Source organism: Schizosaccharomyces pombe (genome assembly GCF_000002945.2).
Source record: "Schizosaccharomyces pombe strain 972h- genome assembly, chromosome: I".
In the NCBI taxonomy this organism is placed as follows: domain Eukaryota; kingdom Fungi; phylum Ascomycota; class Schizosaccharomycetes; order Schizosaccharomycetales; family Schizosaccharomycetaceae; genus Schizosaccharomyces; species Schizosaccharomyces pombe.
This window is the reverse complement of record NC_003424.3, coordinates 3037638-3061233: the sequence shown is the minus strand read 5'-3', so window position 1 is coordinate 3061233 and position 23596 is coordinate 3037638. Positions and strand designations below refer to the sequence as shown.

General features: G+C 37.7%; 8 protein-coding genes, 13 long non-coding RNA genes and 1 other non-coding gene across 22 annotated transcripts, besides 1 other annotated feature; 11 read left to right on the top strand and 11 right to left on the bottom strand.

Moving 5' to 3' along the window:
- The first annotated feature begins 23 nt into the window (after positions 1-23).
- Positions 24-1001, top strand: SPOM_SPNCRNA.881. The gene has a single exon (NR_151266.1). It is a non-coding gene; the product is annotated as a non-coding RNA (long non-coding RNA).
- SPOM_SPNCRNA.212 lies at positions 82-942 on the bottom strand. The gene has a single exon (NR_150631.1). It is a non-coding gene; the product is annotated as a non-coding RNA (long non-coding RNA).
- A 759-nt stretch (positions 1002-1760) lies between the features above and the next one.
- SPOM_SPNCRNA.880 lies at positions 1761-3269 on the bottom strand. The gene has a single exon (NR_151265.1). It is a non-coding gene; the product is annotated as a non-coding RNA (long non-coding RNA).
- Positions 1952-8020, top strand: bgs2 (spore wall 1,3-beta-glucan synthase catalytic subunit Bgs2; the record flags this gene model as incomplete). The annotated part of the gene is made up of 1 exon (NM_001019457.2): positions 1952-8020. One exon carries the CDS (start codon positions 1952-1954, stop codon positions 7634-7636), a length of 5685 nt encoding a protein of 1894 aa, NP_594032.1. The 3' UTR covers positions 7637-8020.
- SPOM_SPNCRNA.3371 lies at positions 3349-7820 on the bottom strand. The gene has a single exon (NR_192737.1). It is a non-coding gene; the product is annotated as a non-coding RNA (long non-coding RNA).
- On the bottom strand, positions 7997-9409 carry SPOM_SPNCRNA.879. Its single transcript, NR_151263.1, has one exon. It is a non-coding gene; the product is annotated as a non-coding RNA (long non-coding RNA).
- Positions 8223-9032, top strand: SPOM_SPNCRNA.3370. Its single transcript, NR_192736.1, has one exon. It is a non-coding gene; the product is annotated as a non-coding RNA (long non-coding RNA).
- A 361-nt stretch (positions 9410-9770) lies between the features above and the next one.
- aco1 (aconitate hydratase) lies at positions 9771-13174 on the top strand. The gene is made up of 2 exons (NM_001019456.3): positions 9771-9859; positions 10489-13174. The coding sequence occupies exons 1-2, from the start codon at positions 9827-9829 to the stop codon at positions 12823-12825; spliced, it is 2370 nt and encodes a 789-aa protein (NP_594031.2). The 5' UTR covers positions 9771-9826; the 3' UTR covers positions 12826-13174.
- Positions 10613-11465, bottom strand: SPOM_SPNCRNA.3369. The gene has a single exon (NR_192735.1). It is a non-coding gene; the product is annotated as a non-coding RNA (long non-coding RNA).
- A 301-nt stretch (positions 13175-13475) lies between the features above and the next one.
- SPOM_SPATRNASER.02 lies at positions 13476-13557 on the top strand. The gene has a single exon. It is a non-coding gene; the product is annotated as a tRNA-Ser (tRNA).
- Positions 13558-13847: 290 nt separating this feature from the next.
- On the top strand, positions 13848-16170 carry mug70. The gene has a single exon (NM_001019455.3). The coding sequence runs from the start codon at positions 13921-13923 to the stop codon at positions 16111-16113; it is 2193 nt and encodes a 730-aa protein (NP_594030.1). The 5' UTR covers positions 13848-13920; the 3' UTR covers positions 16114-16170.
- Positions 14033-14504, bottom strand: SPOM_SPNCRNA.3368. Its single transcript, NR_192734.1, has one exon. It is a non-coding gene; the product is annotated as a non-coding RNA (long non-coding RNA).
- Positions 14616-15050, bottom strand: SPOM_SPNCRNA.3367. Its single transcript, NR_192733.1, has one exon. It is a non-coding gene; the product is annotated as a non-coding RNA (long non-coding RNA).
- On the bottom strand, positions 16152-17170 carry med9. The gene has a single exon (NM_001019454.3). The coding sequence runs from the start codon at positions 16881-16883 to the stop codon at positions 16518-16520; it is 366 nt and encodes a 121-aa protein (NP_594029.1). The 5' UTR covers positions 16884-17170; the 3' UTR covers positions 16152-16517.
- On the top strand, positions 16619-17027 carry SPOM_SPNCRNA.3366. The gene has a single exon (NR_192732.1). It is a non-coding gene; the product is annotated as a non-coding RNA (long non-coding RNA).
- A 276-nt stretch (positions 17171-17446) lies between the features above and the next one.
- Positions 17447-17804: an LONG TERMINAL REPEAT.
- Positions 17671-17883, bottom strand: SPOM_SPNCRNA.3365. The gene has a single exon (NR_192731.1). It is a non-coding gene; the product is annotated as a non-coding RNA (long non-coding RNA).
- Positions 17884-17926: 43 nt separating this feature from the next.
- On the top strand, positions 17927-18485 carry cox8 (cytochrome c oxidase subunit VIII; the record flags this gene model as incomplete). The annotated part of the gene is made up of 4 exons (NM_001019453.2): positions 17927-18009; positions 18077-18138; positions 18325-18362; positions 18417-18485. The coding sequence occupies 4 exons, from the start codon at positions 17927-17929 to the stop codon at positions 18432-18434; spliced, it is 201 nt and encodes a 66-aa protein (NP_594028.1). The 3' UTR covers positions 18435-18485.
- mvd1 (diphosphomevalonate decarboxylase) lies at positions 17928-20123 on the bottom strand. Its single transcript, NM_001019452.3, has one exon. The coding sequence runs from the start codon at positions 19950-19952 to the stop codon at positions 18771-18773; it is 1182 nt and encodes a 393-aa protein (NP_594027.1). The 5' UTR covers positions 19953-20123; the 3' UTR covers positions 17928-18770.
- Positions 18813-20527, top strand: SPOM_SPNCRNA.878. Its single transcript, NR_151262.1, has one exon. It is a non-coding gene; the product is annotated as a non-coding RNA (long non-coding RNA).
- Positions 20528-20771: 244 nt separating this feature from the next.
- cyt2 (cytochrome c1 heme lyase) lies at positions 20772-21546 on the top strand. Its single transcript, NM_001019451.3, has 2 exons — positions 20772-21146; positions 21239-21546. Exons 1-2 carry the CDS (start codon positions 20782-20784, stop codon positions 21522-21524), a joined length of 651 nt encoding a protein of 216 aa, NP_594026.1. The 5' UTR covers positions 20772-20781; the 3' UTR covers positions 21525-21546.
- A 28-nt stretch (positions 21547-21574) lies between these two features.
- cut11 (spindle pole body docking protein Cut11) lies at positions 21575-23548 on the bottom strand. The gene is made up of 2 exons (NM_001019450.3): positions 23357-23548; positions 21575-23314 (listed from the first exon to the last, which is right to left on the bottom strand). The coding sequence occupies exons 1-2, from the start codon at positions 23514-23516 to the stop codon at positions 21669-21671; spliced, it is 1806 nt and encodes a 601-aa protein (NP_594025.2). The 5' UTR covers positions 23517-23548; the 3' UTR covers positions 21575-21668.
- On the top strand, positions 22252-23458 carry SPOM_SPNCRNA.3364. Its single transcript, NR_192730.1, has one exon. It is a non-coding gene; the product is annotated as a non-coding RNA (long non-coding RNA).
- Positions 23549-23596: the final 48 nt, after the last annotated feature.

Genomic DNA, 23596 nt, shown 5'->3' with positions numbered 1-23596 from the left:
CAAAGTAGTGCTGATAAGCGGTCGCACTATAATGTCGTAATATGAGTTACAAAACGACTCTCCAGGGAGAAAATGTACGGCTGAAAGGAGACTTTACTATAAGATGTAGGGATAACTGGGGAAGAAAGTTTTGGACCATGATAAAATGTTGTTTTTGATACCTTCTTTTATCCTATTGATATAGTAAAACATAATTCTACCGTAGTCTAATAATTGACCCCGATACTTCTCAAGGGTGCTTGTCTTGCCTGTGTAGTAGTCAAAACTTCAGTGTGCATCGGTTATTTGTACCGAGATTCGTTTAAATCAGCACGGTGTTATAATGAAAAAATAAGGCATGGTGTGTATCATGGAGATTGGGAACAAGATTATTGTTCGGTGAAATAGAGCGATTTTTACTTCTCGGATCGTAAGTTGCCGTAAGAAATTGGAGGCTTAATGGGTTAAGATACATGAATACAGGTTTAATAATGCCTAAGCTGACATTCATTTTCTCGTCCATCAATTCAATACAGATTTGAGCTTATTGTGGTTTGAATATATAATTAAGAGAAAGAAAACGATCTAAAAGACAATGGAAGTTGTCTCTGTGTGACAGAGTACTCGGAATTTTTAAAATAAACGAGATGCTTGTTGAAGTTAATCTGTAGTATAATATGTTTATTTAGTCATATATACAAGTCTTCTACATAACCTTACTTCACATAACAATAGGAAAAAGTTAGTACGAATATACAGGGATAGCTTTTTTTAATGCCTCTTCCTATTGAGATTCCAATTACCATACATTGGTATATTCAAGACTTTATAAATTGAATGCGAAATTGCAGAAATTTGCAATTTTAGTCATATGTATGTCACTTAATGACATTGTGGGTTACATCGTGTGTTAATTTCAAAATCAAACAGGAATAAAATATTTTTTTAATGAAACTATTTAAATTGCAATGGTTGAAATATAAGCTAGATTTACAACGAACAGTAATTTACCTGATGGTTAGCAGGATGGTTGGTAAACACTTACTAAGTTGACGAAAATTCAACTCTCATTGTTTACCTCTTTGAAAATGAATATGTTGATAAGTCGAGTACGACTCTGTCTGCAACAGTACTATTTTACTCAGAATCCTAAAGATTCAATAGAATTTATATTATAAAAAACAACTAATTGAAAATCTTGTATGCCCAAGTTCTCTTGGACTGTTTACCTGGAAATTAGTTTTATTTTTCCAACAGTAAAAAAACAGATATTTTGTTATTAGACCAAATTCCTTCTACTTGACTAAATCGTTAAACATTATTTGAATACAAGCTATTAAATTTAAGCAAATTTATGTATATACATCTTTTATAAAACAAATAAATAGCTTAATTGCCGATTAAAAAATACATTAATTTCACAGCCTTATACCAATTTCAATTTATTTTTTTATTTATTTTTTATTTTAAATATGTTAACAAAAAATTACGGTCTATTTTGCGTGTTTATTTATGTTTTGTTTACTTATATTTATATATATTTCCCTTAATATATGAATTTAAATATTCTCATTGCTCTTCAATTGGAACATTAGGCTTAATATATTAATTGTTTATTATTGCGCTCTACTGTTGGTTTGTTTTGATTGTTCCAGCCCAACCTTCAAGATTATTTGTTTTGTTTATATACAACTTGACCTGAGCATACTTCCTCAACCACCAAAAAGCATATTAAAAGTAGCGGTTTAATATATCTACTTTCCTTTTAAACTACACAATCGTCTTGATTTTGACTAGGCTAGTCCTGCGGACTTTGCCATATATATTGATAGGCTATTTATTTTTTCTTAAACATCAAGGTATGCGCTTCATAGTCAAAACATTTAACTTTGAATCAAAAGAAGATAAATTTGATTATTTAATGCAAAAATAAGAAGCTAACAGAGGAAGATAGAAAACAAACACCTGAACAATGTCATGGCATGAACAAGATTACGGCTTTGGTACTTCATCTGAAAACTCTAAAATAAATTCGGATGAATTTGAGGACTCAATGGATGTCACGGAATTCAATAATCCAGGAGAAGAGAGTACATATCCACAAGCCAATTCATGGAACGACTCAAATAAAACCAAGGACATTGCAGAATATTATGATTACAGCTGGTCAGGACAAAGAGAAGCCAATCAACAGATTCCCCAACCAGTACCCGTACAGCCCCGATATCCTGATGAACAAAATTTCTCAATGAACGGAGAAACGTATCCAAGTGAGGCATATGATTACGACTATTCCGGCCAAGAAGAAGCAATTAATGCTATGAATATACTTCAAGGGAACTTGGAAAGGAGTAACGAATATTATTCAGAAGGTGTTCCTTACAGCGAGGAAGACTTGGGTGCATATGCTGGAGGAATGACAGAAGACGATCAGATGTATTCAAATTTCAACGAAACCGGGGAATTTAATTTAGATATAGGCTCTTCAAAGTTTTCGTATCTGAATGCAAAAAATCCGTACCCTGCATGGATTGCTGAAAACTCGATCCCCATTACCGCCGAAAATATACTTGAGATTTTTCAAGAGCTTCAGGCAAAATTTGGTTTCCAGTATGATTCAATGCTCAATATGTACGACTTTTTTATGGTTTTATTGGACTCGAGATCTTCACGTATGGATGCTGAGAATGCTTTAAAATCTCTGCATGCTGATTACATTGGAGGTAGGAATGCCAATTATAGAAAATGGTATTTCTCATCAAGTATGGATATTGATGATTCTGTCGGCTTGCAAAATTGCAAGTTTTCAAGTAATGGGCCAAAAATCAAACAAGCAAAGAAAAAGCAAAAACGAAAGTCCAACAAGGCCGAGACAGAAGGAACAAATGAACCGGAAACTTCCGTGCAAATCGATCCATTGAATGTTTCAATGGAGAATTGGGAAAACGAAATGAAAAATCTGGATTGCGAAACTCAGGTTCGTCAGCTTGCACTTTACCTTTTGTGCTGGGGTGAAGCCAACAACATTAGATTTTGTCCCGAATGCCTTTGTTTCATATTCAAGCTTGCAAATGACTTTATGCAATCGGAGGATTATGCGAAAAGTGAACCCATTGAAGACGATTGCTTTTATCTAGACAATGTAATTACACCATTGTACGAATTCATTCGCGATCAGCAATTTGAGCTTCTTGATGGAAAATTAGTTCGTAGAGAAAGGGACCACGCTCAAATAATAGGTTACGATGACATTAATCAACTGTTTTGGTACCCAGAGGGGATAGCCCGAATAGTTACGGTGGATGGGACACAACTCATCACACTACCAAAATGGGAAAGGTTTCACAAGTTAAGTGAAGTGGATTGGAAAAAGGCTTTTTATAAAACTTTTTATGAGAGTCGCTCGTGGTTTCATTTAGTTACCAATTTTAATCGAATATGGGTCATACATTTCACTACTTATTGGTACTACACAGTCTTTAATTCACCAACTATAATTGAGAAGAATTTTCGGCAATCAGTTGGTCCTAAACCAATTCCGTCATGCCATTGGACTTCTGTCTCCCTTGGAGGAGCTGTTGCAACTTTGTTGATGCTATTAGCAACTATTTTTGAATGGATTCATGTACCTCGAAAGTTTCCAGGATCTAGGCCTCTATTAAAACGCTTCCTAATTCTCATTTTGTTCTTCATCTTAAATGTCGCTCCAACTGTTTTTGTTTTTGGATTTTCAACTGAAGAACAGCAGCGTACTACTGGAAGACTAACTGTCGCAATTGTTCATTTCATTTTCTCTGTATTTACATTCATTTACTTTTCCCTTGTGCCTTTAAACAATCTGTTTCATCGTGCTTACAAATCTTCCTCACGCACGCATTTAGCTAATAGATACTTTACTGCCGATTATGCTCGTCTCCAAATAAACGATATGTGTGTATCATGGGGACTTTGGCTGCTGGTGTTTGGAGCAAAATTTACGGAATCGTACTTTTTCCTTTCCCTGTCATTTCGAGACCCCATCCTCGTATTGAGTACAATGAAGCCCTATCTATGCAATATAACGTTTCTAGGCTCTCATCTATGCATATGGCAACCAAAGATTCTACTTGGTATCATGTATGTCACTGACCTAGTACTGTTTTTCCTCGACACGTATTTATGGTACATTTTAGTCAACACAGTTTTTTCGGTTGCAAGGTCATTTTTCTTGGGAATTTCAATATGGACACCTTGGAGAAATATTTTTGCTAGGATGCCAAAAAGAATTTACAGCAAAATTCTTTGTACCCCTGAAGTTGATTCGAGTTATAAGCCTAAAGTTCTTGTATCTCAGATTTGGAACTCAATTATTATCTCACTGTATAGAGAGCATTTATTGGCCATTGAACATGTTCAACGTCTTATTTATCATCAAGTTAATTCTCTTGATGGGGATGGAAGTAAAACATTAAAAACACCAACTTTCTTCGTATCCCAGGAAGATTCTTCGTTTAATACCGAATATTTCCCTGCTCATTCGGAGGCCGAAAGGCGACTTTCGTTTTTTGCTCAATCTTTAGCAACACCAATTCCAGAACCCATTCCAGTGGATGCGATGCCTACTTTTACGGTATTGGTGCCGCATTATGGTGAAAAGATACTGCTTTCATTGAAAGAAATTATTCGAGAGCAAGATAAACTTTCTCGGGTTACTTTACTTGAGTACCTTAAGCAGTTGCACGCTAATGAATGGAAATGTTTCGTTCGCGACACTAAAATCCTTGCTGAAGAAGATGCGCTTTCCAATCAAGACTTGAACTCACAAGATGAGTCAATGAAGGCCGAGCAGCTTCACAAAAAATTCGACGATTTACCATTTTATTGTATAGGTTTCAAAAACGCTACTCCTGAGTATACTCTTCGTACTAGAATTTGGGCTTCATTAAGGAGTCAAACCTTGTACCGAACCGTTAGTGGTTTTATGAATTATTCACGCGCTATTAAACTGCTTTATAGAGTTGAAAATCCCGATGTTGCACAATTGTTTGAAGGGCAGATGGATGTTCTCGAATATGAACTAGATCGAATGGCATCTCGGAAATTTAAAATGTGCGTATCGATGCAGAGGTACGCAAAGTTCACTGCTGATGAGATAGAGAACACGGAGTTCATTTTACGTGCATACCCTGATTTATTGATCGCCTATTTAGACGAAGATCCTCCAAAGGAGGGTGAAACAACACCTCAATTGTATGCAGCACTGATTGACGGATATTCTGAATTAGATGAAAATAAGAAACGAAAACCTAAATACCGCATCAAACTCTCTGGAAATCCAATCCTCGGTGACGGTAAGTCTGATAACCAAAATTTATCTCTTCCTTTTTACAGAGGTGAATATATTCAACTGATTGATGCCAACCAGGATAATTATTTGGAGGAGTGTTTAAAAATAAGAAGTATTTTGGCTGAATTTGAAGCTTTTGATTTAAAAACAAATGACCCCTATGCTGAAACTAATGCACTTTACCAGAATAATCCAGTTGCTATCATGGGTGCAAGAGAGTATATATTTTCTGAAAATATAGGAATTTTGGGAGATGTTGCTGCTGGTAAAGAACAAACATTTGGAACATTATTTGCAAGAACGATGGCTCAAATCGGTGGTAAGTTGCATTATGGGCACCCTGATTTTTTAAATGCCATTTACATGACAACACGTGGCGGTGTCTCCAAAGCACAAAAAGGTTTACATGTGAACGAAGACATATATGCTGGAATGACTGCTCTTCAGAGAGGCGGACGAATTAAGCATTGTGAGTATTACCAATGCGGAAAGGGTCGCGATTTAGGTTTTGGCTCAATTCTCAATTTCACTACAAAAATTGGTACTGGTATGGGAGAGCAGATGGTGTCTCGTGAATATTATTACTTAGGAACTCAACTACCATTTGACAGATTTTTATCCTTCTATTACGCACATCCTGGTTTTCATATTAACAATATTTTCATCATGCTATCCGTTCAACTATTCATGGTTGTTTTGGTGAATCTCGGAGGAATGTATCATGTGGTAACAGTTTGCGATTACGATCATGATCAAAAGCTTACTGTTCCAATGAGGCCAGAAGGATGTTATCAACTTAATCCAGTAGTAAATTGGTTGAAGAGATGCATTATATCTATTTTCATTGTTTTTTTCATCTCATTTGTTCCATTGACAGTTCAGGAATTGACTGAAAGAGGTGCATGGCGTGCCCTAACTCGTTTAGGGAAGCACTTTGCATCGTTTTCCCCTATGTTTGAAGTATTCGCTTGCCAAACATATGCACAGTCGGTAATTGCTAATCTTTCATTTGGTGGTGCACGGTATATTGGAACGGGCAGAGGATTTGCTACAGCAAGGCTTTCTTTTTCGTTATTGTTTTCGAGGTTTGCGGGTCCTTCTATATACCTTGGGTCACGGACGTTGTTGATGCTGTTGTTTGGAACAATGACCGTCTGGATACCTCACTTGATATATTTTTGGATATCTACGCTAGCCATGTGCATCAGTCCCTTTATATTTAATCCACATCAATTTTCGTGGACTGACTTCTTTGTTGATTACCGCGAATTCATTCGATGGCTTTCAAGGGGTAATTCACGTTCTCATATAAACTCATGGATAGGCTATTGTCGTTTAACCCGAACTCGAATAACAGGTTACAAAAGACGACTGCTTGGGGTTCCAGTTAGCAAGGGTGTTATCGATACATCGAGGGCACATTTTACGAATATGTTTTTTACGGAAATATTTATTCCACTAATGCTGGTTCCTTTGACACTTGTCTCTTATTTTTTTATAGATTCACAGCCTGGTAATCCTGATCCCTCGAAAGTTACCAATCCGATTCTTCGTATATTAATTTTGGCCTTTCTTCCAATTATAGTTGCCGCCGTAGTTTCTATGACATTTGCTGGAATGGCTTGTATGATGGGACCTCTGTTAGATCTTTGTTGCAAAAAATTTGGAGCTGTACTAGCAGCACTGGCTCATGGTATTACTGTGTTTATGTTTATTATCGTCTTTGAGGTATCTTGGTATTTAGAGGCTTGGTGCCTTGCGAAAACGGTGCTTAGTATGCTGTGCATAATTGCGATTCAACGATTCTTTTTTAAGATCATTCAAGTTTTATTTTTAACAAGGGAGTTGAAGCACGATGGAACGAACCTGGCATGGTGGACGGGAAAATGGTATTCCAGAGGACTGGGATTTCACGCGTTGTCCCAGCCGTCACGAGAACTTATTTGCAAAATGACTGAACTAAATTTTTTTGCAGCTGATTTCTTTCTTTGTCATTTACTTTTATTTCTGATGTTACCCGTACTTTTGATTCCGTTTATAGATAGATGGCATTCGATGATGCTTTTTTGGTTGAAACCAAGCAAACAAATTCGACCACCCATATATTCGATGCGGCAAAACCGTTTACGTAAGAAGATCGTTCAACGCTACGGAACTATGTTCTTTCTTTTGTTGATTGCATTTTTAGCGCTCATCATAATTCCTTTAGTAGTAGCCAAGGATTTACTAGCCAACTTCGAAATGGACATCCTTCGAACGTATGGTCTAATGCAGCCGCGAGATACAAATTGGACGGAGAATGGAACGAATTGGACCACTGTCAATGAATAAAGAATTAGAGGTGATTGTAGCAACTAGGGCATGACCTAGTTGTGAAGAAAATGAAGAGCTTAACGAACTATGGAGAAGACTTATATAAAAAGAGCTGCAGCTGAAATAATTTATTACAATGTAAAAGCAAATTGGCGACGTAGAGGGGATGCAAAAAAAAGTGATGATATTACAAAGCTCATGTTTTGGATATACGATCATGATGCGCTAAATGGTAATATGTGAAAAGGTGAAAGTAAAATTAAAGAAAGGGGTCGAGTAGGAAAAATAAAATAAATCAAAGGGGATCTAAAAAGTGTCAAAGAAAAGATATTGCATTTTACAGTTTTATTGTACAGGAATGGAAAGTATAAAGGATTAGTGAGAAATTGTGCACAAGTGGGTAAATGAACTTTTTTATTTAACTATCTTTTTATTTTATTTTATTTTATTTTATTTTTTTGGGGGTTTTGGATGGGATCGTAAACAAATACTCAGTTCAGTTTAAGATTAGGCTATTTTGATTTAATTTTATGTCCAAAAGATCAAAAACCGAACAATATCAGATAAAAGATCAAAGTAAGCTGATTTTCCGAATTTGTCGACTTTTGTCTCAGTAGAAAAGAAAAAGCGATGTTCGAGAAATAGCAAAAGCGTGTTAAAAAAAAGATTTGTTATCTGAAAAAAATTGCAGATGGAAGATCAACGTGAAGGTGATCAAGCCAAACCACGGTAAAACGGGTATAAAGAAGGAAATAGTCAAAGTTGTTTCAAAAATCGTATGAAAAAAAAATAATGAAAAAATAAGGACAAGAACAGCAAAGAGCAAGACCGACAACAAAGCGGGAAGACGAAAAAAAAAGGGAAAAGAAATGACAAGAAAGACGTAAATCCTGTAAAGAATGCAAGCAAAAGAAGAAAAACAAATGCGAAATAGGATGATATTTCAAAGACAAACACAAAAAAAAAAAGCAAAGAATAGGGGAATCGAAAAAGGAAAATCGATCTTTGTTATCCTATAAAAAGACCCAAATTTCACTCGATTTTCCTACGTTGTAGCAAGTTTATGATTATTTTTCTATAATCTCTATTTACCTTGTTGACTGTTTTTTTCATCTTTTCTCTGTTTATCACAATATCGATCACTCCTACCTATCTGCATATTTATCGGCGTTTTGTTTACAAAATGCCATGTAACTGCCGAAACAAGTTTCTTTCGTCATTGCTCAATTGAATTACGAGAGCAACGACGCGAATGTGGAGAAAGATTACATATTGCAACGCATCACAAAATCTTGAAACGAAATTGAGCGTAGTATCGAAAAGGACGATTGCAAGGGAGTAACAGGAGGAAGACAAACAGTGAAACAAAGAAGAGGAAGAAAAGAGAAATGAAATAAATAATAAAGCCCTAAAAACAAAAACGAAAGAGAAGCTATAGACAAAGCAACTTAGTGGAATGCAATGCTTAAAAAAAATAAAACACAATACAAATACGATAGAAAAATAAAATAAAGGGGGTTCTTTATTTTTCCTTTACTTACTACGCTCTGCTTGTTCTTTCCCTCTCCCTTTTTGCAGGTTGACTTTTTTAAAGAGTTGTAGCATACCTTCACAATCTATAATTACGAAATTCGTTTACGTCGTTATGTACCGAACTGAGCAACTTTAAAAGCTTGTTTCACTGATATGAATGGACTGGCAGGCCCCAAGCCGAACCTAATCTAGCTAATGTAAACGTGCTGGTTCGCCAAGCAAACTGACGCCCTTACCAATCGTTAGAAATAGAAAAAGGGATAATATGACTGCGTATTTGGCTGTTCTATGTGCTCATGAAACGCACTCAAGGGCAAAGGATGATTAGGGAGGGAGAGGGAGTTACGCTAGCTTCGTTATCAAGAGACGATATTGCAAAAATGCCAGACCTTTGCAAATCCACCCAAAGTCGAATTCTTTGGTGGAAGTTGACGAAATATACACAGAACCACAGTTTTTAATGGATAAATGGTTTTGATTGATTATCTTCTTTTGTTAGAATAAGGTTTTCATGTATGTTTTAACGATGATGATATCCTTCCAATCGGAGTGTAGATAATTGTTTTGGGTTTAGCTCCCTCGACTATATATATTGAAGGCATAGCCAACAACCTCCTTTGCAATTGCACTCTTTGAAACGACAAGTTTGGGGTGTTTGTTCTTGACTCATTAACTATGTTTTGCAAAATTTCAAGAGCTCCTGCTCGGGTAAGTTGTGTTGTTGGTCTTGGTGGCACGTAGCAAGGTTTTTATGTAGTGGATGAGAGAATTGTTAAGGATGGTGGAAATCTGGATTTGCTTCTCTATGGAACAATTTTTCTCGCGATTACAGACCATGAATCGAGAGTAGAATGACTAAGGGTAAAAACTGGGCACGTAGCAAAAGTGATGGCTTTCCTGTGATTAGTAATCCGTGAAGACGCGAGCAACACGTTGATTAGAGGAAAGCGGTGAATCTTGAAATAGTAGGTGAAGGGCTAATTTAAAAAATGTCCGGCTAATTACGAATAATTAATTAATTAGCTACGAACTATGGAAAACTAGTCAATTGCTAGGAAAATCGCCAGTTTCTAAAAGAGCTAGTTAATTTATGAAAGAGGATGCACAACCATGAAATAATTACCACAAAAGTTAGCTAATGTGAAAGCTGGCCAATTAAGAAGAGCTGTCAACTGCTAACTAACCGGTAAAAAGAGAATGAACTATCATATGCGTGTTTCTTCTCTCTTTCACATGTTATCCTCTTAGTTCATCTTTTCCTTACTTGCTTATCCTCACTATTGCTCTTGTTACTTTACCATTCTGTTAAATTATCGTACTAACTAATTTTTCAATAGATGGGCTCGCGTATTTTTACGCAATCCACCCTCAGAAGCTTTTCATGCGCTCCTGTCGCAGCCAACATTGACGCTAAAAAGGTTGCCATGAGCAACTTTGAAAAAAATAAATTTATTAATTATCAGCGCATCAAAGACAATCTCGAGATTGTTAAGAAGCGCTTAAACCGTCCTCTCACATATTCAGAAAAAATCCTTTACGGTCACTTGGACGATCCCGTAAATCAGGATATTGAACGTGGTGTCTCTTACTTGAAGCTTCGTCCTGATCGTGTTGCTTGTCAGGATGCCACTGCACAAATGGCTATCCTTCAATTTATGTCCGCGGGTATGCCGGAGGTCGCTGTCCCCGTCACTGTCCATTGTGACCACTTGATCGAAGCCTACGAAGGTGGTCCTATCGATCTCGAACGTGCCAACGTTACCAATAAGGAGGTTTACGACTTTTTACAAACCGCTTGTGCCAAATACAACATAGGCTTTTGGCGCCCTGGTTCGGGTATCATTCATCAAATCGTCCTTGAAAACTATGCCTTCCCCGGTGGTTTGTTGATTGGTACTGATTCTCACACTCCCAACGCCGGTGGTCTCGGAATGGTCGCTATAGGTGTTGGTGGTGCTGACGCTGTCGATGTTATGGCCAATTTGCCTTGGGAGTTGAAGTGTCCTAAAGTCATCGGTGTTAAGCTCACTGGTCAATTAAAGGGTTGGACTTCTCCCAAGGACGTTATCTTAAAGGTTGCTGGTATTCTTACCGTCAAAGGTGGTACCGGTGCCATTGTTGAGTACTTTGGTCCCGGTGTTGAATCTCTTTCTTGCACTGGTATGGGTACGATCTGTAACATGGGTGCTGAAATCGGCGCTACTACCTCTATCTTCCCATTTAACCCTCGTATGTCCGAGTACCTTCGTGCCACCAACCGTTCCGCTATTGCTGATTATGCTGAAGAATTCGCCCCTATCATTGCCGCTGATGAAAATGCTCACTATGACCAAATTATTGAAATTGATTTGAACACATTGGAACCCCATTTGAACGGTCCCTTTACCCCCGATTTGGCTACCCCAATTTCCAAGTTCAAGGAAGCCGTCAAGAAGAATGATTGGCCTCAAGAGCTCAAAGTTGGTTTGATTGGATCTTGTACTAACTCCTCCTATGAGGATATGTCTCGTGCTGCCTCCATTTGCCAACAAGCCATCGACAAGGGCATTAAAACCAAATCTTTGTTTACCATCACACCCGGTTCCGAACAAGTTCGTGCTACTTTGACTCGCGATGGTCAGTTGGACACAATGAGAAAGGCTGGTGGTATTGTTTTGGCTAACGCTTGCGGTCCCTGTATCGGTCAGTGGAAGCGTACCGATGTTAAGAAGGGAGAGAAGAACTCAATCGTCACCTCTTACAACCGTAACTTCACTGGTCGTAACGATGCTAACCCTGCCACTCATGCTTTTGTAACCTCCCCCGATATTGTTACTGCCATGGTTTTCTCTGGTGACATGAACTTTAACCCTCTTACTGATACTTTGAAAGATAAGGATGGAAACGACTTTAAGTTTGAACCTCCTACCGGTGCTGGTCTTCCTTCCAAGGGTTACGACCCAGGAAGCAACACTTATGTTGCACCTAGCTCGGTCAATGTCAAGGATGTCGCCATTGATCCTCATTCGAAGCGTTTACAACGCCTTACTCCCTTCAAGAAATGGGATGGAAAGGATATGAAGGGTTTGAAAATCCTTATCAAGGCTAAGGGCAAGTGTACTACTGATCATATCTCTGCCGCTGGTCCTTGGTTGAAGTACCGTGGACATCTTCAAAACATTTCTAATAACTATATGATTGGTGCTATTAATGCTGAAAACGGTGAAGCAAATAAGTTGAAGGATCAACTCACCGGTGAATACAAGACTGTCCCCAACGTTGCTATTGATTATCGTGATCATGGAATCCGTTGGGTTACCTTGGGTGAACAAAATTTTGGTGAAGGATCTTCTCGTGAGCATGCTGCTCTCGAACCTCGTTATTTGGGAGGCGCCGCTGTTATCACCAAATCTTTTGCCCGTATCCACGAAACCAATCTTAAAAAGCAAGGTTTGTTGCCTTTGACTTTTGCCGATCCCGCAGCTTATGACAAGATTTCTCCTTTCGACACCGTCGATATCGATGGTCTCACTACCTTTGCTCCCGGTAAGCCTTTAACTTTGGTTGTTCACCCTGCTGATGGATCTGCTGAGTGGTCTACCAAACTTAACCATACCTTTAACAAGGATCAAATTGAATGGTTCAAGGCCGGTAGTGCTTTGAATCACATGGCAAACATGCACAAGCAAAAGTAAAGGACTTATAAGCCTTCCGGTTTGTAACGATGAGAGGTTTTAAGGTTCCTTTTTTGTATGACAGGTCGTGATGATTATGGTAATGTCTATTTGAAAGCGTTGTCGCTGTGTCATTAAAGAACGTCGTTATATGTATTTACTCATAGCTGGTTTGAAAAGCAGGATTTAGGAAATGAACTTTTTTAAAAAGATGAAAGACAATGATCCTAACTAATAAATTAATAAATAAATAAAGTTACGAAATGAGACCGCATGATGATGGAAATTTAGTTCTTTGTTTGATTTTGATACAATGAATTCAAAAGTTGCTCAGCTAAAACTTAGTGTTCCTTAACTAGTAATGAAAAAAATGAGCAGTAAAGTCGTAGTGCTACAATAATTGAGGTGGTACATGATAAATAAAGTCAAGGTGTATTGAATTTTCAATAGTACCATTATGGCATATGTTGTTTGATAGAGCAAACTACAGTCTTGCGGGTTTCAACGGTGTCAAAGGACATCTGTTGAGAAACAAACGATTTACCCTAATGTTTTGCAAAAGTTCAATGTATTGTTGTAACTGTAATTAAAGACTAGGGATTATTTATGAGAAACAGTTTACAATCAACATACAGGTTATATATGGTGATAAAATGAGTTAAAGCAACTTAGACACTATGCCTGAGTGGTTAAAGGGACAGACTAGAAATCTGTTGCGGTCTCCGCGCGCAGGTTCAAATCCTGCTGGTGTCGATTTTTTTCAATCCACCAAAAGAAACACAGAAAGCGAGCTAAATTTATGTGTTGGTATTATTACTTCACGTTGTTTTCTTTTTCACTTGTACCCATTTAACAATGTAACTTAATTATATACACTTAAAAAAGGTGTTGAATCGTACGTATATAATATTTACCTTCATTTTCAACGTCTTCGACATTACTTAGCATTTCGTAAAAAAATAGCGTAATACTAAGTAATACGAATAAACATGCAAAATGGGTTAACGAATGTAAATAAACACAGGGTTTGTTTAGTACTCGTTGACATATAGTTCTTTCTCTTGCTTGCAGCTGTAAACAATAATATCCTTCTTTTAAGCTTCAAACAAGGTGAATATGACGGTTGGTACACTTTCGGTAGTGTCATCAACAGCGTCTGATACCGCTTCACACGTATCAGATACACGGAAACGCCAATATCAAAGGGACGAGGCGCTGAGAAAGAAAATCATATCTGAATTGGGTAAAAAGTCAGGAAATTTTGAGTCTCCAGTTAGAAAGATAAGAAGAAATGGAGAGCCTGGAACGGTAGATAGTGCTGCCTTAGATCCAGCATTGACGGTTCACATGCAAAGTCTGGTTACTGAAACAGCGCAATTGATGGCAGCCAAACGCCAAAATTGCGTACTCGTTGTGGACGACGATGAGCAACTTGCAGGAATTGTAACAGCTACGGATATAGCAACCCGATGTGTCGGTGCAGGTCTGAATGCTAGGCAGACATTGATCGCCGATATAATGAGTACAAGTCCTTTGTGTATTACCAGTGATACACGTTTTGATGACGCTTTGCTATTAATGATTGAACACAAATTTCGACATTTACCTGTAGTCAGCGATGGTGGTCCTGATGGTTCGGCTGGAGACGAAGGCGATGTAATCGGCATAATCAACATGCGGGCTTGTTTACGTGAACCTCTCAATCGCATAGCTAGACAACAGGAAGCCGCACAAAAATTAGTGGAAGCCCTTGAAGGTGCTCAAGAGGAAATAGAAAATAAATCGGTATCTGGTAATACCAATTCTTCCTCAGTCTCTGGTAATCATGCTGCTGAGTTTCTTGAATATGTCGAATCCTTAAAAAAGAAAGCATCAGGGCTTGAAATTATGTCTCTCATTGATTCTTCAGAAGAGCCCTTTCTTGTAGGTACTCGCACTACTGTTGCCGAAGCGACCGAGTCTATGGCTAGGTCTGGCGTTTCTGCTGTTTTGGTAATGGACAATGGAGCCGTATCTGGTGTATTTACCGCTCACGACGTAGTTTTGCGTGTGCTAGCAGCTGGCCTTGACCCATATCGCAGCTCTGTCATACGCGTCATGACTCCCCATCCAGATTGTGCTTTGGCTTCCCTTCGTGTAAGCACGGCTCTTGAGCGCATGATCGAAGGTAAATTTAGTAACCTTCCTGTCGTTGACGAAAGTGATGCCATAATAGGTATGCTTTCCTTATTCCATCTCGCAACTGCAATCGAGCAAACTCCAGAAGAAGAAGAAGAAGTTTTCGATCAAGCAGAAAATGATGCCGGTATTGAACCTTCAAATGGTTTTGAAGATCAACAACAGCAGCTATTAGGAAATTCAAATGAAGTTGTTGAAAATTATGATGTAAATCCCCCCTTGCCTCTAAATCCTCTTCCATCAAATACACAACAAAGCGAAAGCACTTATGAATATTCTGCAAGACAATTGCCCAAGCCACCAGTACAAGCTTGGCAAAACGAAAATCTCTCTTCTAACAACAAGCCCCAAGAATATGTTGGCGTTGAAAATGATTATAATTTCTCCAACAATCCACCTACTGCAATGTCAGAACAATCTTTTCATCCAAGTGTTAGTCAAAAGCCTATGGATACACCTGAAAATGGCTCAAATAGTTTTGCAGCATCACCATATCTACAACCGTATAACAGTGCATCTCAATTAGCTCCTTCATACGTTGGATCCTTACCTCAATACCACGGCAATCCTTCCTTTGTGGAGCAAGCACTACAAGATCTTGTTCAACCCACCGACTCTGCTTCCCAAATTTTCCCGTTAAATCCTCAAAGTCCATCGCAATTTACCATCAAGTACCGTTCCATCGCAGGCCGTGTGCATCGTTTACGCCTTGATGGCATAAATTCGGTAAGCGATCTTCGTACCGCAGTGGAAGAAAGAGAAAAAGAACAACTTGTCACTTTAACTTATATCGATGATGAGGGCGATGTAGTCGAATTAGTTAGTGATTCTGACTTGCGCGAAGCTATTCTTTTAGCGCGCCGGAGAGGATTACCACGTCTAGAAGTGAGAGGTGTGGCTGCTTTTACCAATCATTTGGAAAGCTCACATCCACCAATTTCTACAGTTGATAGCAGCATTGGATCTGCCTCCGTTGTAGAGAAAGGCGTAGCAAACAGCATTGTCGATATTCATCAACCCACTGCAAAAGCTGATAAAGGAAACAGCAAAAAACCCATTTACATTGGCATTGTTTCTAGTTCTATTGTAATTTTAGCAGTGTCTATGTGGTACCTGAGACGCAAAAGATAATCGCATTATAGCTAATACAAAACGAGATACAAGATAAATGTGTGTTTAAAGAAAATGTGTAGATCCATTAGTAATTTTAATTATTGATTTATTTTTAAAAGTATCAATGGTAAATTATATTGTAAGGTTTAAAGAGGACTCTTTATCAAACCTACTGTTTGTAGAAGTGTTAATTGAGAACGCACTACCAAAAGGCGACAAGGATTATTTTTATGCAACTTACAAATTAGTCAATTAAAGGCTGAGTATCAAATTTTAAGAGCGTCGAGATATTTTAAGATATTCAATAGATTGATAGTGAATCACAAACGCTGAGTTCGAATAGCTTTCACTTCATCAACGTAGACGCGATATTTTGGAGTTGAAGAAGTACCTTATAGAGATTAAATTGATGCTCTCGAACATCAGGTTGCGTTCTCCATAAAAGTATCAACAGGACTTTCCCTTACGTCCTCTTTTTTAACTACGGTATCATTGCTTTCAGATAATGCCATCTTTAGAAAAGCCTTTTTCAAAGCAATGCGGGCTTTGAGAATTTCGATGATAGATTTTTTTTCTTTCACTGTCATTTCCTCAGGTTCCATTTTTGAAACCTTTTCTTTTAACTGTCGAATGCCCTGGCGAAGTAATGTCAATTCCTTAGAAGCCGTTACGGTTTCCCGAGCCTCTTGAGATGCCAAAAATTCCAACAGTCGACTTTGTAGTATAGAAAAGTCTTGTTGCGAAAGTAATTCTGCACTAGTGTCCTTAATATGATGTGCTGGATCCATCGTGATAAAACTGTAGTACCTCAAGGTATCCTTTTCAAATATGTAGCCAGCTCTTAGCAGCTAAATGTTCAAAAATAAGGGAAACTTCAAGATCACTTTAGTAATTCACGGTTGGCATTAGCGAAAAATCAGCATACAAAGCCAACCAATGTCCCGATTTCCGTGTTTTAATTAGAACATAAAGCTCCCAAGCTTGAAAATTTTGAATATTCAAAAGGTACTAAGCCAATTTGATTTGATTTTTTTATTTTGTACTTCTCAGTGCTACCAACATAAATTCATGTTCTAAGTAGCTTCTAAAAATGCTGCAACGCACAAGACTACGTTGAGCTTTATAAGGTGACGGACAAGTTGATGCTCTCAACACATTTATAATGATTAAAATCACGTGGCAGAAAAAATTACCACTTTTCTAAAAGAACTAGATATTTTAACCAAAGAACGTACCTACTTCTGTAAGGTCGCACATTACTCTTTATTGTTTACCAAATTAAGCTAAGTACTGTTGTACGAATTAAGACATCGTTAACGCCGACTTCTTAAATTTCGCTATTTTTCCGTATTGTCAGCAATACCACACTACGCTATGATACACTACGTTGCGTATCACTATATGTCATATGTTGGAATACTAGCTAAGATCCGTTTATTGATAATCACGGGTAACTATCCGTCTATATACATAGATACCCATTGATAACAACTATTTAGAAATATTATAAATAGCGTTACAACTGAACCTCGTTCCTCAGTTCAGTTATGAGCTATATTAGTGATAGGTAACATTATAACCCAGTTAATACAATACCTATACTCAGTTGCTACTTATACAACCTGTGTATTGTAATATAATAGACCACAAGGAAAACTCACCGCAGTTCTACGTATCCTTAAATCAAATACCAAACTGCGTAGCTTACACGTATATAGAGTAAGGTATGCACACTAGTTTATTATGTAATTCCTTAAACGAAAGTATCCCGATGCAATGGGAAATGATTGATTTGCTAGCAGCAAACTTACCAACTCCCAACTCAATTCCCATGCTTCGTTACAGTCTTCAAGCTCGTTCAGCCCTTCGTGGTGTTCGTTTTTCTTCTTCTCATTCGGCCCCTAAACCTGGATCGTAAGTGGGAATCATCCTGTTTGTTTTCAACGGCAATTGCTAACAATATGCTATTTTTGCTCAATAGAACGATCCCTTTTTACATTAACAAGAAACCACTTCCTACTTTACTTTACTTTGGAACATTTGGTATGTTGGTGAACTAGATTTGAGTCCTATGCATCTGTAATTTGGTAAAAGCAGCTTTACCAGGAATGGCATCTCACTTGCAAAAAAAATTACTTCTACAGTAAAAAAAATGCATAGAAAGCCAACTTATTAGAGGAACATTTCCTTTCCTTTTCTTTATGAAGATTTATCTAACCTAGAATTCAGGTGTGATCTTTTCCATCCCATTCATTGTGGTGAAATACGTGCGTTAGCATACTAATGTGTCTGTACTTTACTAACCTATTGTTTCTGTTTAGCATAACCGTAATTTGTAAGAAACTTCAATCATTGCAAGTTGCGTTAAATAATCAAATTTCCATTTCCTTACATTTTCTTGACCGTCAAATCGTCTTCTATGTAAAAGTAATAAAGCTTAAAACTTCAAAGTGCTCAGCATCTTCGAAATAAATTTTCTTTTTAGAAGTAAGAATTCTTTAATCTATAAACAGATAACAAAAAAATCGATGTGAGGTTGCTGTATTTTGTTGAAATATATAGTACTATCTCGAAACAAAAACCCATATCCCGTGAAACAGTGTGCCGTTGATAAATTATGTAGTAACTGTTTGCAGTGCACAAAAACTTGATACTACGCACAACACTCGAAATCATTAATGACTTCCTATAAATTTAGGGTTGCCAGATGCATCGATCAAAGATTCGTCAATCGTCAAAACTCGAGGCCCATTACCCACTCGAGTTAAGATAACTCGGCTTATACCAGATGATACAATATTGGCTGCAGCAGAATCAACAGTAACGGGGGAAGAGCCATACTGCTTGCTCCATCCTTCAGCATTTTTAGTAACAGCATAAAGTGTATTTAATACAATCTCGGAGTTTTCTTCCAAGAAGTAAATAACAGCATTTGGGCCAGCATCAAATGTATAGGCAGCAATGGTCTTTCCAGCAGTAGCATTTATATTCTCAACAACTCGGATAACCGCACGTGAAGTATCGTTCAAGTAAAAGATAGGGGGAAAAGTATCAAGGCAGCACGCATGGAATTGATTGGAATCAGTCATGGTAAGCTTCGCAAAAGTCTCAAAATCACGCTCACGAATGGCGGTCTTCATTTCTTGGATACGTTGTGGAACGATGTTTTGAATACGATGTTGGAACAAGGTAGAAGATGCAACTGTAGCTTGCATGCCAGCTGTTGAGGAAACCCCTTTTTTGGCAGCGGACGCTACTAAAACAGCAACACGTATTTCGGGCCAATTTTCAACAGGTTCAACTTGAACTGCTACACTATCAGCACCGCTATGAAGCTCGCCCATCTCCCAGGCTACATAGCCCCCAAACAAGCTACGACAAGCACTTCCAGACCCCTGTCTAGCAATGCGAGATAATTGAGTGGGTGTCCATGGTAAATCGTACAATCTAGCGATTGCTTCACAAAAAGCAGCATAACCAGCAGCTGAAGATGCCAAACCAGCAGCAGTAGGGAAGTTGTTTTCTGAAACGACATGAAGCTTCAATGCACCAATCTTGTCAAGATCATCATTTTCCTCTTCGAGATCTAATCTAGCTTTACGCAGTTCCTCTACACAGACACGAAGTCGTTTATTGGCAAAGATTTCCTCAGCGTTTCCATTTAACCACAGTGTATCATTCTCAAACTTCTCGCTACAACTAGCTGTAGTAACAGTACGTAAGTCATCTTGAGAAAGGGTCACACTGATCGAGCTATTGGTAGGCAAGTTCAATGCCACATCTCTCTTTCCCCAGTATTTAATTACTGCAATATTAACAGGCGCACTAACGGTGCATTGATAAACCTTTTTGTCCATGTGTATAAACAGTTAAGTATGGTCGAATCCAAAACTATTCAAATTTCAGATTTTCTGCTTTGAGCAAATATACTATGTTCCCAACTCTTCTTCAAACTATTTCTATTAGACTTGAAAAAGACAAAGAGAAAGCCCTCGTATTAACACTTTTAATAAGCGCGCTATGCTAATAGCTAGATTTATGATACAAGTACGATTTAGGTGTGCATACTACCTCCAAGTTCGTTACCACACTTTACAGTGCTTTAAAACCATTTATGATCAATTCACTTATCTCTTTATAGATTTTATTGAATTTTAGCGTACTTAAAAACATTGTTTTTATTGTTTTTCAACAATTCCTTTTCTATTATTAATTTACAACTTTACAAAAGAAGAAAGCTAAAAAGGAACGAAGGTTGATTTCAACGGAAAATTAAGACTAAACTACTTGAGATCCCGGCTTTTCATAACAATCTATCTTATTTTCAGTTCTTGATTTGCTCAATGATCAAATTCCGTAAGAAAGATATTCGAACAAATATAAAATAAGAGTTCTCTTTAATAACACATACAGCTCACCAACTTTCGACAAACACCTTTGCGTAGTGGTAGGGTAAAAACAAGTGATTCCTATAGTTAAGCTTAGCAGGCCCTTAGAAATTGCGGTATATATTTTTTTTATTAAACCACTAAGCTTAAATCTTTTACATTGAGTAATAGACGGAATAATCAACACTAAGAATTTCTCCTTCTGAATATCACCGCCCATTTTAACACATTTTTGCGTGTAACTCCTAAACTCCGTTAATCCAAAGTGAGAATCTTCCAATCAACTTTACCGTTTTCCATGCAACCTGAACAACTGAATCAAGAAGAAGAATCCAAATGTCCAGTGCCTCCGGAAGTTCGTGATGCTTGGTTAAAAAGCCATGGCGGAAAGAAGCCGTCTGAAGTTCACGATACCCCACATCCCACAATGCTTCCTACTGAACGGGAAATTTCAACAATTCCAAAGGTAGTAACAGAATCGGATTCTGGTAAAGAAGAAAAATGGATTTATCCCTCGCAACAGATGTTTTTTGATGCCATGAAACGCAAAAATTGGAACCCTCATCCTGAAGACATGAAAACCATAGTACCAATTCACAATGCTGTGAACGAGAGAGCATGGCAAGACATTCTTCAGTGGGAACAAGGATGGGGATCTGAAAAGTAAGTTTTATGTTTCCGTTCACTTTGACAAGTATAGCATTTCCAGCTTATTACTTAATTTAACACTGCAAAAATACTAACTTACATATTAGATGTGGTGGTCCAAAACTTGAGAGATTTGATGGTAATGTGAAGAAATTAACACCAAAAGCAAGGATCTTAAACCTCTTGGGATACAATAAACCATTTGACAGACACGATTGGCTTGTAAATCGATGCGGTCGCAAAGTCGCGTACGTTATTGACTTTTATAATGGTCCGACTGTGAACGGAACACCAAGTATTTATCTTGACGTCCGACCAAAATTAAGTGTGCATGGTGCTTGGATGCGTGTATATCGTTGGACTAACGAACATTTTTCACAAAATAGCAAGTGAACAAATCCCCTCTCTTCAAAAATATTAGGTTCCATTTTTTGTAAAGATCATAATTATCAAGCATATTAATTATTCTATGTATTCCATTCATTTAATTAAACGATAGCTTTGTCGCAAAGCAACAAACCTACCTTATAGGATGACTTAGGAGTTGCTTTTGTATTCTCGAAACAATACCCAGCAGCGACGCTCTATCCTTGGAGATAAGTTAAGTTGAGTAAAAAAGTCTTGAAATTTTTCAGTTATGTCGATAATTCCGCAATGCAATGCATTAGCAGCAGAATTTAAGTTTTTGAAATCATCGTCAAGATTGGTAGAATTAGAATGGTTTTTAACCAGACTTCGCTTGTAAGAAACGAGTACATCAAAAGTATCGCAATATACAGCAAGAATACTAGATATATCCCGAGCAACAACTCCATAAGTATCATATTTTAATGATTTTAAAACCAGTTGTGTCAGACTATTAACTGTCACGCAGAATAGCCAAGGATTAGGAAGTAAGGCCTCGTTTTGACGACGGAGAGTCTTACGAAAGATACCGAATACCGGTGCTTTATAAAAAGTGGAAATAAAACGAATGACTTGATCATATAAAGACTTGGGAATAATATCAGAAATTCCACCTTCATTAACCGGGGTTGTAGAAGGAAGACTACCTTGTTTTTTTATCTTCTCGAGTAACGGGGAATGCCCTTGTGAAGGGGGGACAAAAATATTTTTATTTCTAAGCGGTATAGAGTTGATTTCTTCATGATTAGAATTCGGACTATATGGGATGTTTGTTTTTTTGGTAAGACCACTTTTTTTTGAAGTAGCGGCAGAAAAATCACCAGTAGATTGCAGGATTTTTAATGAAGTAGCAAGCTCTTTACACCGGGATTCAGTGATAGAGTATAATTCCTGCCAAATAGATACGCTTCTATCAATATCCTGAAATATACTTTTTATACGTTGAGGATCCCGCTTTGCAATGAACCAAAGTTCTTCTGTTGCAATGCATTCAGTCAATGGTTTTTTCTTAGTCTTCATTCCATCAACCAATGTACCATTAGGATCGTTGGAGCGTGCACTTAAAAGCTTTCCTCTTATCATTGGGCCTGAATACAGAAAGACACGGAAAATTAATAGTGCAATTTGGAAAGTGAGGCAAACGATAAAAGCCATCCAGAAACTGTGTAATAAAAGTCGTAAACTCAAAGGCCACTTTGGAGGAGTCTTTGTGTATGCTATGCGACGACAACAGCTCGTAAGGAGAGCTGCAAAGCGCCAAATATATGAACGCAAAATCGCGTAGCTAAAAGGAGTGAAAAGGCAACAGATAATGGATTTTCTAAAGGAGAATCTTATCAACCAACCAAGATTTTGAAAAATGTAATTAAAAAATGAGACGTTTATGACGGGACGAGAAGGAGAGTCGCGTTGTAGGTAAAGATGTTCAACTGTCAAGGCTAAAATGAGTATATGAGAGAAATAGGTCATATAAACAAATCTTTCATTTAAACTTGGAAGTTCGTACGCGTTTGGTGAAGCAATCCACTGCAGCCGAATAGAGCTAGCGTGCCCTTTGATATAAAAAAGGCAAAGACAGCTTACGCTGACCGCAAAGGTCAAATAAACTAAGAAGAAAGATTTTGGCGAAAAGTCATAGAATAATTGGGCACCCAGAGATTGCTTTGTAACTTTTTGAGTAGACATCCGACTTTTAAGCATTACAAAATAGGGAAACATAAAAAAGAAACATACAAACCCACGAACCAAACTTAGAAACCAAAAACTCAGGGAAATAACTAATCCATATTAGTATCTTTCAGAAGAATCATTCAACTTACAGGGTCCTGAAGAAAACCAGTAGGAAGTTATGCAACATAAACATAAAAGGGCGAAGCAGGCACGTAGAAACCGCTGCTGTAATATTGGTCTTAGCAGCGTATGATACCTTACTGCTTTGGTCCTGGATCCACTAGGAAAACTAGTCCTTAACATGACCATCGTGAGTTTTGTTAAGAAGGAGGTATTCACTCGATGCAGGGTGTATCAACAAAACTACTTTTGCGAGAATGGTATTTACC

What these genes read in the sequence shown, in the direction of transcription:
- mvd1 (NM_001019452.3), bottom strand. Translation starts at nt 19,952, where the DNA reads ATGGACAAAAAGGTTTATCAATGCACCGTTAGTGCGCCTGTTAATATT.
- mug70 (NM_001019455.3), top strand. Translation starts at nt 13,921, where the DNA reads ATGACGGTTGGTACACTTTCGGTAGTGTCATCAACAGCGTCTGATACC.
- aco1 (NM_001019456.3), top strand. Translation starts at nt 9,827, where the DNA reads ATGTTTTGCAAAATTTCAAGAGCTCCTGCTCGG. An exon ending in TTTCAAGAGCTCCTGCTCGG is followed by an intron (nt 9,860 to 10,488) that starts GTAAGTTGTGTT and finishes ATTTTTCAATAG; the next exon opens with ATGGGCTCGCGTATTTTTAC.
- cut11 (NM_001019450.3), bottom strand. Translation starts at nt 23,516, where the DNA reads ATGGTCATGTTAAGGACTAGTTTTCCTAGTGGATCCAGGACCAAAGCA. An exon ending in CTGGTTTTCTTCAGGACCCT is followed by an intron (nt 23,315 to 23,356) that starts GTAAGTTGAATG and finishes AATATGGATTAG; the next exon opens with TTATTTCCCTGAGTTTTTGG.
- cyt2 (NM_001019451.3), top strand. Translation starts at nt 20,782, where the DNA reads ATGCAACCTGAACAACTGAATCAAGAAGAAGAATCCAAATGTCCAGTG. An exon ending in CAAGGATGGGGATCTGAAAA is followed by an intron (nt 21,147 to 21,238) that starts GTAAGTTTTATG and finishes CTTACATATTAG; the next exon opens with ATGTGGTGGTCCAAAACTTG.
- med9 (NM_001019454.3), bottom strand. Translation starts at nt 16,883, where the DNA reads ATGGATCCAGCACATCATATTAAGGACACTAGTGCAGAATTACTTTCG.